General features: G+C 47.4%; 1 protein-coding gene across 4 annotated transcripts in view; it reads right to left on the bottom strand.

Moving 5' to 3' along the window:
* The window catches only part of HKDC1 (hexokinase domain containing 1), a 42,417-nt gene that overhangs the window by 15,920 nt on the left and 12,016 nt on the right, over positions 1–14,481 (bottom strand). For 3 of the 4 annotated variants that reach the window (XM_060126271.1, XM_060126273.1, XM_060126272.1), the window contains 8 exons: positions 13,825–13,973; positions 13,603–13,722; positions 9,872–9,967; positions 8,654–8,756; positions 6,277–6,460; positions 3,432–3,587; positions 1,863–2,096; positions 490–794 (listed from right to left, as the gene is read on the bottom strand). In XM_060126271.1, the coding sequence (XP_059982254.1) occupies positions 490–794; positions 1,863–2,096; positions 3,432–3,587; positions 6,277–6,460; positions 8,654–8,756; positions 9,872–9,967; positions 13,603–13,722; positions 13,825–13,973 (1,347 nt within the window). The remainder of the gene's footprint in view (positions 1–489; positions 795–1,862; positions 2,097–3,431; positions 3,588–6,276; positions 6,461–8,653; positions 8,757–9,871; positions 9,968–13,602; positions 13,723–13,824; positions 13,974–14,481) is intronic. The other variant, XM_060126274.1, reaches the window with a different exon arrangement.

Here is a 14,481-nt window from a genome sequence, read left to right as displayed (position 1 = left end):
GTCATTATATCTGGGTGAGACTCATGAGATTCAAAGAGGTGGAGTAACCTGTCTAAAGAACTGACCTCACTGTTTTGTGGCTACTGTCAGACGAGCACAGAGGACCAGGAGAAGGATCAAGTATCGGAAAAGTCAGGGGCAGAAAGTGAAGAGAGGGGAGAGGAAGAGAGCCAAGCCCCAGGAGAGAAGAGAGCCAGAGAAGAGGGTGGAAGACAAGCCAGACACTCCAAGTGTCCAGATGGCAGCCCCTGGGAACAGCATGTGGGTCTTCACACACATGGAACCTAACTTAGGTAATCTTCACTGCCAGTGCCGTGGATCAGCCAAAGCAAACAGATTGAGCAGAGTACTAACCTTCTACCCCAACCCTCCTCCCTCCATTACAGACATGAACCCAAGGCTCTTGAAACAAAAGACCTAACTGGATTTAAGGAGTTTTGATACGAGCTCTGGGTGGCCCATCAGAGAAGGGAGCTGTGCACGGCCCACCTGTGCCATCTGGCATCCCGCAGACGTAGGTGGGCAGCATCTTGACCGTGGCCAGCGGGTGGGTGTCCCTCTTCAGCCCGTACTCGAGCTCAACCCGCATCTTGTCCCGAATGCCCACAAGTTGCTCTCGGGTCAGCCGGAACAAAGCCAGCACCTTGTCAATCTGCTTCCGCTGGGCCTGCACGCGGGAGGCCACTGCGGTCACCATGGCGGCCCCCTTGGTGCTGCCACTCTCCGACAGGAGGAAGCGGACGTCACAGTTCGGGACCAGTTTCCTCACCACCTTGTGCAGGCGTTTTGGGTATCTGGAGGTGGAGGGGGGATGGCAAAATATGTAAAAATCATCAAGGCCCGGGCCCAGCCAATAGGAACAGACACAGGTGTAGCAGAGGAACGGGCTCCCGGGGAGCCCTGCTGGGCCAAGGCTCACCCCTTCAGTTGCTGGATGGAGGGGGAAGATGGGGGTGACTAGGGGTAGGGACCAGGGCAGCTGGGACGGTGGAAGGGACACTTGGAAGGCTCAAAGAAGTGGTTATTTTATCACTAATATTGTAAGCAGTAGGGCATGTCCACACGTAATGTATTGGCTGAACATCATCTCTGCCCAAGGGGGAAGGGTTCTTTCCCTAGCTCTTCCCAGGTGTACCCACCTGACTTCCAATAACACCTCTGTTAGTCAGAGGGACTTTTGTGCTCCCTCCTTCTGGGAAATTCTCATTTCCCTGTTTGTTTACTGTCTGCCAACCCAACAGAACTTAGGCTCCATAAGGGTAGGGACTGGGTTTTCTTCACTGCTCTGTTACTGAGCTTACAACAGAGCCTGACAAGTAGCAGGTGCTTAATGAAACTTTGAGGAATAAAGGCAAAAGGATAAAAGCGATGAAAGAATGAATAGTTGAATAGTGTCTTTTACTGCTGTTATTGTTTTCCCCCCAAGTAGACTCAAACGATACTGTCTTCCTACTGGTATCTTTCATGTGGACTTGGCAACCCCTGCCATCCTGATTTTTCCCCATTTTTAACTGGGTGTATCTTACTTTCCAATCCTACCACATAGCAAGTATTTAATAATAATAATAATGGATAGATAGATGAACAGATGGATAGACAGATGGATAAATACACGGCTTTGCTAGTCGGGCAATTGGTTTTAGCAGAATATTCCTTTAAGAATGATCCCCTAAAGCAACCCAGCCAGCTAGATGAATATAATCTCTGAATTCACCCCTTCCCCTGTAATCTCAGAACCACAGAAGGCAGTTGGGTCCAGCAACCCAGAGAAGCAGCGTAGTTTAGAGACAAAACTGGACTCGGTTCCAAGCAGACAGACTGGACTCGTTTGCAGGGGGTGTGGGCCGGCGGCCAGCACTCACTGGGGGTGGATCTTGTAGAGTGTGCCATCCATGCCCACCGTGGTCCGGAGCCGCACCAGCTTCTTGTTCTCCCGCAGGCGTGTTAGGATGGCTGCCAGGGCCGCTGCACAGAGATTGGCTGAGCGGAAGGAAACGATGGTGCAGACGTGCTGGACCGCGACGCAGTCGGCCTCCGAAGGCTCCAGGCCCAGATCCGTCAGGATCTCTCTTGTATTAGCCAGGCCTTCTTTATACCTAGCCAGGGGATAGGAATGAGAGGACCACACTTCTCCATCCCGTGGGAGTCCCCCTCAGAGAGCCAGCATTCCCACCTCCCAGGACTGTGAAAATAAACAGGCTGGCACATAGTCATGTGATAATAGTGACGATTTCACCAGTGATCACGGCAGCCACTATTTATTGCACACTATGTGCCAGGTGCTTGTCTAAGGACTTGACATGTGTTAACTCAGCCCTCACAACAATCCTGGGGGGAGTACTGTCATTATCCTACTGCACAGAAGAGGGATCTGAGGCACAGACAGGGTAGGTAACCTGTCCACAGGCACAAAGCTGGTAAGTGCAAGGGGCAGGATTTGAACTCAGGCAGTTCGATTACAGAGCCCACCCCTTTAAGCATCCTGTGCTATACTGCCTTTGATAGAAACTCAGTCTCTGCCAAGCTCTGCATAAACACAGACTCTGGAAGTCAGATGTCACCCTGTTGAACTCAGAATCCAAGCTGATTGCAAAGCTCAGGGTAATGCCAGGGTTTCTAAGCCTGAGGAACAGGATCCTGGGTCGACTGGGGCCAGCCACCACCACCAGTCAGCTCCCCACTGCACACCTTTGTGTGAGCCCTCCAATCACCAAAGCCAAAGCCAAAGCCAAAGCCAGTCCCTGACAGCACCAGGTAGAGAAGGTTATTGCTACAGCAGGAATTCTTAACTTGGATTCCATGCTTGGGTTTTAACAGGTCCAAGGATGCCCTGATATTATAAGCAAAATGGCGTGCAAATGTGCATTTTGGGGGTAAAGGGTCCAGAACTTAAATCAGATTCTCAAAGGGGTCTTTGACCCTAAAAGAGTTATGTCACCGGGCTTCCCTGGTGGCGCAGTGGTTAAGAGTCCGCCTGCCGATGCAGAGGACACGGGTTTGTGCCCCGGTCCGGGAAGATCCCACATGCCGCGGAGCGGCTGGGCCCGTGAGCCGTGGCTGCTGGGCCTGCGCGTCCGGAGCCTGTGCTCCGCAACGGGAGAGGCCACAACAGGGAGAGGCCAGCACACCGCCAAAAAAAAAAAAAAAAAAAGTTACGTCACCACTTCAGTGAGGAAAAAGGTAACAAAACATGAGGAGGGTGCAGACCTCCGACAGCAGACTCCCTGGCTGCTGAAACCAACAAGAAGCCACATGTGAGGCATGGCAGGCATTGCTAATCCACCTGAAGCTGTGTCCAGGTATGAAATTGTCCTGTGAAGAAGGAAGATCTGGTTCCTTCTGTGCACCACCACCACGAGCACACCACTCCTTGGTTGCCCACCCTAACCCTCCACAGAGTCAAGGTGGAAAGGACCCTGCCAGCAGCTTACTTCTCCATGGCAGCCACGTGCCGTGTTTCAATCTTGCCCTTAATGTGGAGAGCGGAGGATTTCTCGCCGCCAAACAGGAGGCCTGCCTTGGCCATCTTCAGCAAGATGAGCCTGACGAGTTCACCTAAGTACAGGCCGCTGATCATCTTCTCAAACCTACAATTTGGTGAACAGATCAGTGGCAGCAATGCCTTTGGTTATGCAGCATCCTTTCCCAAAGCCCATGAGCCACAGCCCATGGTTTGGAGCACGAGTAGTGGAAGGGCCTCTTTACGGGTCAGGAGGCCTCAGTCCCTGTCCCAGCTTGGGGTACCCTTGGGAGCCCACTCATCCTCTCTGAGCTACATTCTTCTCACCTGTAAAAGGCAAGGACTAAACTAGAGGAAACCGAAGATTCTTTCCTGATCACAAAGTGCTTGATTCCAAAAATCTTTATCTCAAATCACCCTTGGCCACGGGGGTGCCATTCTCATATTAGGCATAAGGAATCTCAACTTCAGAGACTTCAGGTACTTTCCCAGGATCACCAACCACAGCACGACAAATCCAAATTTCAAATGTTTCCTACTCCTACACATGTTTCTGCCCAAGAGAGAAACATGCTGTGTCTGTAAGATGGGCTTGGATAGCTCCAGAGAGGTTCTACAATAATATGGATGAAATATCCCACCAGGCTACCTACACCTGGACTCTCAGTCTGCATACAACAAGCAATTACTTATTGTTTCCCAAGTAAACTATTAAATATAATTTTTATTCTGCAAACATAAGATACAAAATCAAGGGCAACCTGTTTCCTAATCAACTTTATCTATTTCATATAAAGTCTTAGAACATTGCAGAAACAAGACAATCAAAAGAAATCCAGGTTGGGTTTGGGGGAGTGGAATTTATTTTAAGTGAAGTGGATAGGATGAGGATGATAAAGTCCCCAAAAGGGCACCACTTCCTTGGGCTGTGGCTGCTCTATGTCACCAGTGAAATGGGTGTGTGCTGGGGACCAGGTGCATCCAAAGCAGAAATTTGCTCCCCAGGTATGCACTTCTAGTGTTGAGTGGTTTCTAGGTGGTACTTAAAATATTTATTCACCAGGGCTTCTGGGGAAAATGCTTGATTTCAGGGCTGGGGCTGGGCAAGTGCATGGTGAGCCTAGAGCATCTTACTGTGCCAGAAAATAAGCAAGTACTTAAAGAGTGATGGAATCATGTCAAAAGGACACAGGGACTAGCTTGAAGGAGCTTCCACTGGCTAAATCTGAAAAGAATTTGAATATCAAAAGAAATATAATAGGAAGGAATTATAACCCATTAAATTAAAAAAGAATCCATATTAGTATAAGTAGATAAATGGAGGAGATAGGAAAGCTCTTACTTATAGTAGAATAACAACTAATAACCTACAGAGAATGATGGATCTAGAAATTCATCAATAGATGCTAAAACTAGAGAGTGAAAGTTTAATGAGAAACAGGATATTTACATAGTCTCAAGGTGTCTCTTCACCAGATACTTATTCATTATAGAGGGAATAATAATAACCTTATGGTGCAGAAACCTCTTTCATATCCCCTTAACCAAGTGATCTGAGTTAGCATCCCCAGTAACGGAACAAACAACATGTGCTTCCAGATCCGATGCCCAGGGGAGGACACACACCACTTGTGTGATAGTCCTGCCAAAAATACATCCCCTGAATCTAATCATGAGGAAACGTCAGACAAATCCAAGTTGAGGGACATTCTGTGAAATAAATGGCTTGCATGCTTGAAGATCATGAAAACCAAACAGATATTACAGAAGATTAAAGGAGGCTAAAGAGACACGCAGCAACATGTAATGTGTGATCCTGGACCTGGACCAGGACAATTTTTTTTTTATAAAGGACCTTAGTGGGGCAGCAGGTGAGTTTTGAATAAGATCTGTAAATGAGAGATTAGAACTGATTAAGTGTTAATTTCCTAATTTTGACAATTATACTTTAATTATATAAGAGAATGTAATTCTTTTCAGATAATACACTCTGAAGTATTTAGGGGTGAAGGGATATTATGTTTGCGATTTTAGTCTCAAATGTTCAGAAAAATAATTTTATATAGACATATGTGTATTTTATGTATATGTGTATTTTATGTGTCTGTGTATACACATATACACAGAGAGAGAATGTCACTATTAGGGAATTTGAGTGAAGGGGAATTTTATACTATTTTGACTACTTTTTTGTAAGTCTGAAATTATTTTTTAAAATTTTAAGCGTTTTTTCATTCAACACTTTCTTTTTAAACAAACACTTAATGAACTGCAATAATGTGTAAGACCCTATGTGTAGAAAGGAAAGGAAAATCACAGGTGTAGCCGCCTTCAGGGGGCTCAGCACACAGGCAGAGCTGAGGCAGACCCTGAACACTTATACCACAGGCGAGTGTGGGATGAGAGCAGAGAAAGGCTCGGCAAGACCTGAGACTGAGAGGGACTCACACCAGGTGCTGCATGATTAGGCCTCGGAGAAGGAGGGGGCGGGGCAGAAGGGGAACACAGATGAGGAGTGTGTGCTTCCTCAGGCTGCACTGGTTTGTTCTGTGGCTACTCATCCAAATGCGCCAAGAAGGCAGGACACCTAGTTCACAGCCGTATCTCCCCTCCCTCTGGACTGAATTCGAATCACTCAATTTCCTTGGCTTTCACTGTCCTCATCTGTCCAGTGAAACTGAAATACAAGCCTTGATTCATAAACTCCCTGTGATGGATAACAAGTCCCAGCTAAGAAGCCTCCCAGGGATACAGCATACCTGAGTAAGTGGACATTTACTGGTGCCGATGCCCAGATTACAGCGCAGGGTACTCACAGCTGCTTCCCGGGGTTCAGAGAGCCGAGGTCCAGCTCCTGGTCGAACTCGGTGCGGATGTCCTCCAGGGCCCCGTCGTCCCCGAAGGCCCCCCACTCGGTGTTGATGCACATCCTCCCTTCGTCGCCTTCCACCAGCTCGATGTTGCTCATGTCCTCCATGTAGCACGCGTTGGTGCCAGTGCCTGGACGAGGGATCAGGGAGAAAACAGACGTGAGGGCTCCCAGCTGGACAAAGACAGAGGGGACTCTCAACTGCCCGAGTCCTCTGAACGCATCACAAAGTGCTTTTGATCCACTCCGGGGGCTGGTTCTCGCTGAGGGAAGCAGCTTTTGGCCAGCTGGGGAGTTCATGAGGAATAAAGCTGACATGCCAAGCCTACACTTGTCAGGGTGTTAATGGTTTGCTGTTATCAATGGAGTCAATTGTGAAGAAGTCCCTAATGAATATGTATGAAAGCTGACAGTATATTTACTAAGAGGAGGATGAGTTAACCAAACTTCGTAAATATATTAAAAAAAAAATCACCAACCCACAGTCATATTTTTAATCCTTTCCCTATGCTACTTAGCTTCTTCTCTATTTGATACTAAAAATATTCCTTACTCATAGCCTGCCACAAATTGTTCCTAGCATAAGCTACATCCTTATCTTTGACAGTGACTAGCTATCACATAAGAAAGCAACATGCCATTATTCAAACACAAACTCATTGCAAGGAAATACCTCAGACACTTGAGTAGTGGTGAGTGGCTGCAGGTGGGCACGATCTGCAGCCAGCAGGTTTGGGACCTATTGGGATAATGGAAATGTGCTAATTGGATTGTGGTGATGGTTACAAAACTCTATAAGTTCACTAAAAATCACTGAATTATACAACTAAATGAGAGGATTTTATGCCTCAGTAAAGCTTTTGTTTTTGGCCACATCGCGTGGCTTACGGGATCTTAGTTCCCCGACCAGGGATCAAACCCAGGTCCCCAGCAGTGGGCACACGGAGTTTTAACCACTGACTGCCACGGAATTCCCCAATAAAGCTGTCTTAAAAAAATATTTTTTTTTAAAGTATCTTCCCCTGGCTGATACTCTGGTGTCAGAATTTTAAAGCCAACATGAGAAATAAGAGATGTAGAGAATCAGAGTGTAATAGAATATTTGGAAAACGCTTTTCTCAGAAAGGCACAGACACTGTTTAGGCATGGCACCCAATTGGCAGGTTACCAGACACAGTCGCTAAGACGCACACAGTGGGCAGTAGCAGATGCCATGACAGACAAGCGCCAGGCCCACTCAGAGGTGTGGGGCTCCAGAAACAGGAAGTCAGATCAAGCCCCTCCGCTGTAGAGATCCTGCCCTTTGGGAAAGTCAGGCTGAGGAGAGTGAGTTGGAAATTAAGGAAAAGCAATTCAGAAAACTTCCCCCAATAGTGGTAAAGGAAAAGGGAAGCTGCAGGGATGTTTGAGAACAGCCTATAAACCCGGTCCATTTGGCCTTACTGTCCCCTGCACAGCCTTCTCATGGACCCCTCCGGGAGAGCCCCTCCCAGCTCAGGTGTTGGGACCACCCACCAGACACCCCCGCTGCACTGCAGCCTCCCTGGTCCAGGCCCACACGCAGCAACGAAGGCCCAACGCAGCCAAAACATAAATAAATTTATAATTAAAAAATAAATAAAAATGCACACTCCACTTATCCATCCGCCACCCAAAGTCCTCCCGTGCCCTGTCTCCCCTGGGGTAAAAGCCAAAGACCTTCCAGTGACTGTGCTCCGTGTCCTAGGCCACCTGCCCAGTCCTGTCCACTCTCTCACGTGAAAGGCCTTCTACCCTCAGCCTCACTCGCTTTGATTCAGCCTTTTAGGGTTTCTCGAGCACCCCGGACTCATTCCCACCTCAGAGGCCACAGGGACTCTCTTCCTCACCAGCTCTGCTTCGCTCCCTCTTCCTCATCACTGAGGTCCCTGCTCGAATGTCACCTCTCAGCAAGGCCCGGCCTGACCACCGCACCACAGTCACTCTCAGTCACATCACCCTGCTTTATATTCCTTATCGTACTAACCACCACCTGAAATTATGTTACTTGCTTAGGCCTTTTTGGTCTCTCACCCACCTCCGCGCTGAAAGCTTCATGAGCACAGGAACCTTTGGGACTCTCACCACTGAGAATCTGATGCAGAGCACGAGGCCCGGCACACAACGGGCACTCAGTAAACACTTGTTGAATGAATGCGTATATTAATTTTGCATCTCCCTATGTTGCTTCTTCTGAGTAGAAAGTGCCAATAACCTTCCCACAGCATTTACTCAGAGTTCCCCGAAAATAAGCCCCAAACCAACCCCTTTCACCCTCCTCCACAAAGGAAGTCAAATTGAGTTACCAATGATGACACCAACTTCACAGTAGGGATCATCATAGGCGCACGTCATCATGGTCCCCACGGTGTCATTGACCAAAGCCAGGATGTCCACATCTAAGTCCTGCTGGAACACAAGTCCCAGAGGGCATCAGTGGGTGGGAGGGAGGGAGGTGTTATCCGTTTATGTTTCCCCACAGAGGAAGCAAAAGCAGTGAAGGTGCCTGGTTGAGACAATCTCTAGATCCTGCCTTCTGGGTCTGCCTGTAAGGAATAAGGCCTTTGTCAAGGTTCGGGGGAGAGAAAGAGCAGCTGGGAGCTGAAGAGTGGAACTCATGCTCCTGCTCTGCAGGTGAAAGCCTCTGAGCAATGAAAATACGAGGGACCGATCACCAGGACTCCAGCCCATGTTTGAGGGACCCTGAGAAAAGCGTGTTTATCCTAGGAGCAATAGTGCTTCCAGGAGAAAACACCGAAGTCCTTGCCCATGGGGACATTTGAACCAGCCTCAGGCAAGTCCACTCCGTGGGCACCACCATGGGTTTCCCGTTCTACCAAGTCACCGCGGGTTATTACACCATGGTTCCACAAGGTCTGGGGGAGCATTTTAAAGTAAAATGGAAACAATAAGAGAAAAACAAAGGGTACAAAAGAACATGAGAGCAACTTTAAAGAGAAAAAAGACTGGAAGGGTATACATCAATATATTCCTCATGCTGTCAGGGTAGCAAGTCATTTGGGTTTATTTGTGTACTTCTCAGCTCTGCAAGGAGCACGTCTTGCTTTTATACTTTTATAGTTCTTTAAATTATCATCAAATGTATTCAACAAACAGAAATACGCAATGAGTAGAGAGTGGAAAGTGGGATCAAGAGCCAGACAGGAGAGAAAGTGACCTTTCAAGCCTCAGAGAGGAAAGGTGGCGGTTGGAACATCACACACAGCATCAGGTCTAACCAAGACCCCCGAGGGGCTGTGGCAGCTGGGGAGGCCCCAGGGAAGTGCGGGTCACCCTTCAACAGTGATCGGAACACTCTCCACATGCCAAGGCTCACAGGTGGGTTCATCCAAATCGGCAGCATCTGTGCTACAGTGAGACCTTCCCTAAGATCAAATCCGTCTCTGATTCTCCTTCAAGGGCAGGCATGTAGGAGATAACCCTCCCCCACATCTTCCCCTCACCCCCGCAAGAGAAAGGGGCTAGAACTGGGAGACCTCCCCACGCGGAGGTGGATTCCTTACCTTGTGTTTTCTCATAGCATTGGTCAGAGAGCTCACTACGTCTGTGCCCTGAACTCCCCGCGCCTTAAACTTCTTTGTCCATGAAAGCAGGACACCCTGGGGGAAGATTTCAGATCCAGACAAAATAAGGAAGGCACTCAGTTCTGAAACTGCAGAAATTTCATGCTTAAAGTATATCCCCCTGTGGCCTTCTCTTCTTTAAGCTGAATCACACCAATCCTTTCAACATTTCTCCAGAGGCCTTTTCTAATAATTTTGACATGTTTATTACTCTCATCTGAGCAGTTTAAAACATAATACATAGGGGCAGAAAGAACAACGGCAGCAGAGTCAGAACACTTAGATTCATAAGACATTGTCCAAGTCATTTAACCTCTCTGAGCCTCAGTTTACTCATCTGTAAAATGGAAACATCACTTCCCTGCCTCTGTCACACGACTGCTCTAATAGAAGTACCGGCATACGGTAGACGCATGATGTGTGCAGGATGCCTGGTTTGCCAGGTCCACAAAGCAGAACTGACGTGTTACCTTGTAAGACTCCCTCAGGGACTTCATTTCAACTTAGAAAAATAGTTCTCAATTTGCATTATCAATTTTCTGCTTACAACTGGTGTTTCTCGAGAGTTTCATGTCTAACATAGCAAATAATCACAGAATTTTTCAGACTGGAAGAGAACTTGGAGATTAAGAGACTTGCCCAAGGTCACATAGTCAAGAGGAGCTGAGCCCAAACTTACTGACTCCCTGACCATCCCCACCCCCTCAGTTTATGGATAAAGCAGCCAAGCTTTAGAGAGGAAGGAAGCTGTTCCAGGTGTCACAGCGAGTGAAGGACAGAGACCAACTGGAACATAGGTCTCTGACGCACCCCCCCAGTGACCAGGTTTTTCCCTGCACCACAGCGCTACCTAGTGGTAGCTCTAAATTCTGCCCTCATGGGCTATGGTAACATCCCTGCCCCACCAGACAGAGGAGTGAGAGATTGTAGGGTGGTGTCCCCCCAAAAAGGATGCTAGGGACAATGTGGGACCTGTTGGGGGGAGTATATATGGGGGAGTGGGGAATAAATGCATGTTATATATTGTTAAGTGAAAAAAGAGCTATACATACAGCTACATATTTTTAAATTACACATACAGTATAACACCAGTATTTAATATAGATGACTGGAAGGAAAACCCAACAATTCTAGTAGGGCGTATCTCTGAAGGTTGAGATTAGAGGAGATTTCTATTTTCTTCTTTAAACTTTTCAATTCCTACCCTCTTTCCTCTCTCTTCTTTTTCCTACCTTGAAAACATATTACCATTTTATCATCAGAACCACACACACACACACACAAAGAAATTTCTCTTTGGCTAAGACTTTTCCGTTCCCTCACTTAAACAAACAAAACAACAGCAACGACAAACTCACATCCTGCTTTAATTCCAATGCCCTGATCTTTAATCATTTTTTAGTTTTACAAAGAATCCCCCTTAGCCATACCTCCTCATAAGAAGTCTTCCCCTTCCCACCTCCTTCTGCACTTACATGGCTGATCAGACTCCACCTTCTCCAAAGCCCTTATTTTCATGTCACAAATCTACATCGGCAGCAGAATCACGGTAACAGCTACGCCCGCTCTCAGTTATTATTACTAACGCATTTCCTTGTGGCTGAAGCTTTTCTACTTTAGACTTCACTGAAAGGCAGCTTGGGAGGAAATTTTATAAAATGCAGGTAATTCAACTAGACTTTGAAGAGAAAAAGTTTTTCCCTTCCTCGATATAATCAAGCCACCCTTGCCTCGTTTAAATGTCCTCTGAAAACCCTCATTGGGATACAACACAAAATGGGTCAAAATGCTTTCAGGCACCTGCTGGCATTTTAAACAACATTCTAGACCTGTGTCTTTTTGGAAAGTCAGTGTGGTCAGGGAGTTTGTGAGCTTGGGCTGAGCCATTCTTGGCTGTGTGGCCTTGGGTAAGTCTCTTAACCTCTCTGAACTGCATTTTCTCAAATATAAAGTGGAAATAATTATATCTCCCTCATACGATTGCTTTGGGATTTAAATGAGGTTATACACATAAAGCGTTCATCAGAGTGCAAGACACAGTGTCAAAATCTGAGATACAGTCTATCATCATCACCATCATCATCATCATCTTCCTTCTTCCTGAGGTCTCTGCTCCTAAGCTCAAATAAGAGGTGTTTAACTTTGGTGAATTGAGGCCTGATTCCTGACTCCTCCCACTTCCCCTACTGACTCGGGGGAACTCTGCTCTTCCAGTCTGCAAACACAAGCGAAGCTCCACCTGGCCTCTTCTAACATTCCCTGAAACCTTCTTCACACTATTTTTTTCTAATTCTTTCTCAAGAAAATAATTAAAAAGTAAACCTCAGCCCACCTCCCATATAGACAGATGATGGCAAATTCCCATTCAACGGAATCTAATAAATGATTGATTGCACCTTTCAATTGTCAGATAGTTATCAAATAGCTATTAAATATACGACATTGTGCTAGAGACCCTGGGGATGGAGAGGAAGAACAATATAAAATAGTGCCTGCCCTCCAGAAACATCTGTGGAATTGGAGGACAAGGTACAAAAGAATGAAGAAACAAGTTGTATAGGGACAATTGTCAAAACCTTGCAGCTACCATTGATCCACCAGGCACAGTGCTCAGCGCATTACAGATGCTTCGTCTAAGCTTCACCTCAGCCCAGCAAGTAGATATTATCCTTGTTTTACAGATAAGAAAACTAGGGACCCAAGAAGTTAAGTAACTTGCCCAGGGGACGCAACTTGTTCTGAGCCAGGATTCAAAGCCAGGTCTGTGGAACATGAAAACCCATTCCCTTTCCACTATCCCATTATCAATAAGCGGCTCAAGCCAACAATATCAAACACATCCCAAGTCAAGATGGTCCATGAATTGATTATGAGCTGGGTGTCATGACCAGTCTGTGCAGCAGGAGCTCACAGACCACCACCCCAGGCAGGAGTAGCCTGCGGAGACCTGACTTGTGACAATAACCCCCTGGCCCCAGAAAGCTCATTGTCCTTTTATATGGCCCCTTGTTTATTGTCACAGATTCACATACGATCAGCTTTGCCTTCTCCCTGTTTACAAATTGAAAATCTGAGGCACACAGAGATGGATTACCGGAGACTCCAGCTGGCTAGTGGCACAGCTGAGACTATACATCCCAGGTGCTGGGGCTGTCCAGTAACACTGTCACTCCAGTGACCCCACCTCAGTCCTCCTCCTAAGCGCTCACTACAGAGGGAGACTCCCCAGGTCTTCCCCCTCTTATTCTAGTTAGCTGTGCCAATGCTTCTGAGAGTGGTCGCCACACCAGCAGCATTCGTATCACCCGGTAACCTATTAGAAATACAAATCTAAGGCCCCACTGATTTAAGAAACTCCTGCATGGGGCCCAGCGATCTGTGTTTAACAAACCCTCCAGGGATTCCGACGCAACCAATGTCTGAGCACCACTGAGCTTGGTGGTGAAAACCATCTTGGTCCCTGTGCTGTGCCCTAGGAAGTGTAAAATCAAGGCGGCCATGTTAGCATATTCCCTGCCTCACAATTCCACCTCACTGTTTAAAAAAAAAGAAAAAACAAACAAGAAAACTCCTGCTGATCTCTCCTGTTCCCAGCCTGACCCCTGCACGTGCCATTCTCCAGCCCCAAACCCAAATTCTATCCAGCTCCCCATCCCTTGCACCTGCCTTACCTCTTCTAATTTAGTCTGTTTGCAGGGAAAAGAAAAGGTTAGGCCAAGAGGTAATTTCTTCTGCATCAGCTCTTTGGTTTTCATGAAATCTGCCAGACAGTCAGCTACGTATTCAAACAGCTGCAGAGAAGAGAAAGCACAGGACACGGGGCTAAGGCACGGTCACCCAGGAACTTGATGCCAAGGCCTTCCCCCACCTTCACAGAGCCCCTGCCCTGCTACCTCTGTGCCATTCCCTCGGATAATTTCGTTGGGTGTTGGGTAGAACTGACTCTCCATCTGGACATTTCGTTTCCCCTCTTCGGAGACTTGCACCTTCAAGACTCGAAACTTAGATCCTCCAAGATCCAGGGAAAGAAACTCCCCGTTTTCTATTAAAAAACAAAGCCAAAAAAGTTATCATTTATTGAGGGTCTGCTAAATAGCAAGCTCTGTGCTCGAAGCTGGAACTGTAATAAATGTCATGAAGTCTCACAACCACCCCACGAGCCAGGTATCATTATGCCCACGCGCCGAGACTCCAGAAGTGTGGCCGCTGATTTGTGCCCTCCAAGGGGCAAAGCTGGGGTGCAACCCAAGTCTGCCTGCCTCTGCAGCCTCAGCCCTGCCCACTGGGCCATCCAGTAGGGAATAAACGCGTTCATCTGGAGAGGGCAAATGTGAACTCCCTTCACGCAGGTGGTATTAGAAATGGGCCTTGACGGTGGAGCTTATTCTAGCCCACCCCAACCCCGGCAACAGGGAGGAGAGAGCTGATACTCCGGAAAACGGGCATACGGCAGAAAAGGCAGGGGGAGTGCAGGGAAGAGAAAGCAGCCCCAAACGAGCCTCAGTCTTATGGGCAGAGAGGAGACACTCCAGGAGGGAAAGGAGACAAGA

The sequence above is a fragment of the Lagenorhynchus albirostris genome, chromosome 16 (genome assembly GCF_949774975.1).
Source record: "Lagenorhynchus albirostris chromosome 16, mLagAlb1.1, whole genome shotgun sequence".
Classification (NCBI taxonomy): domain Eukaryota; kingdom Metazoa; phylum Chordata; class Mammalia; order Artiodactyla; family Delphinidae; genus Lagenorhynchus; species Lagenorhynchus albirostris.
Note: the sequence above shows the minus strand (reverse complement) of the source record. Positions and strands in the feature narration are given on the sequence as shown.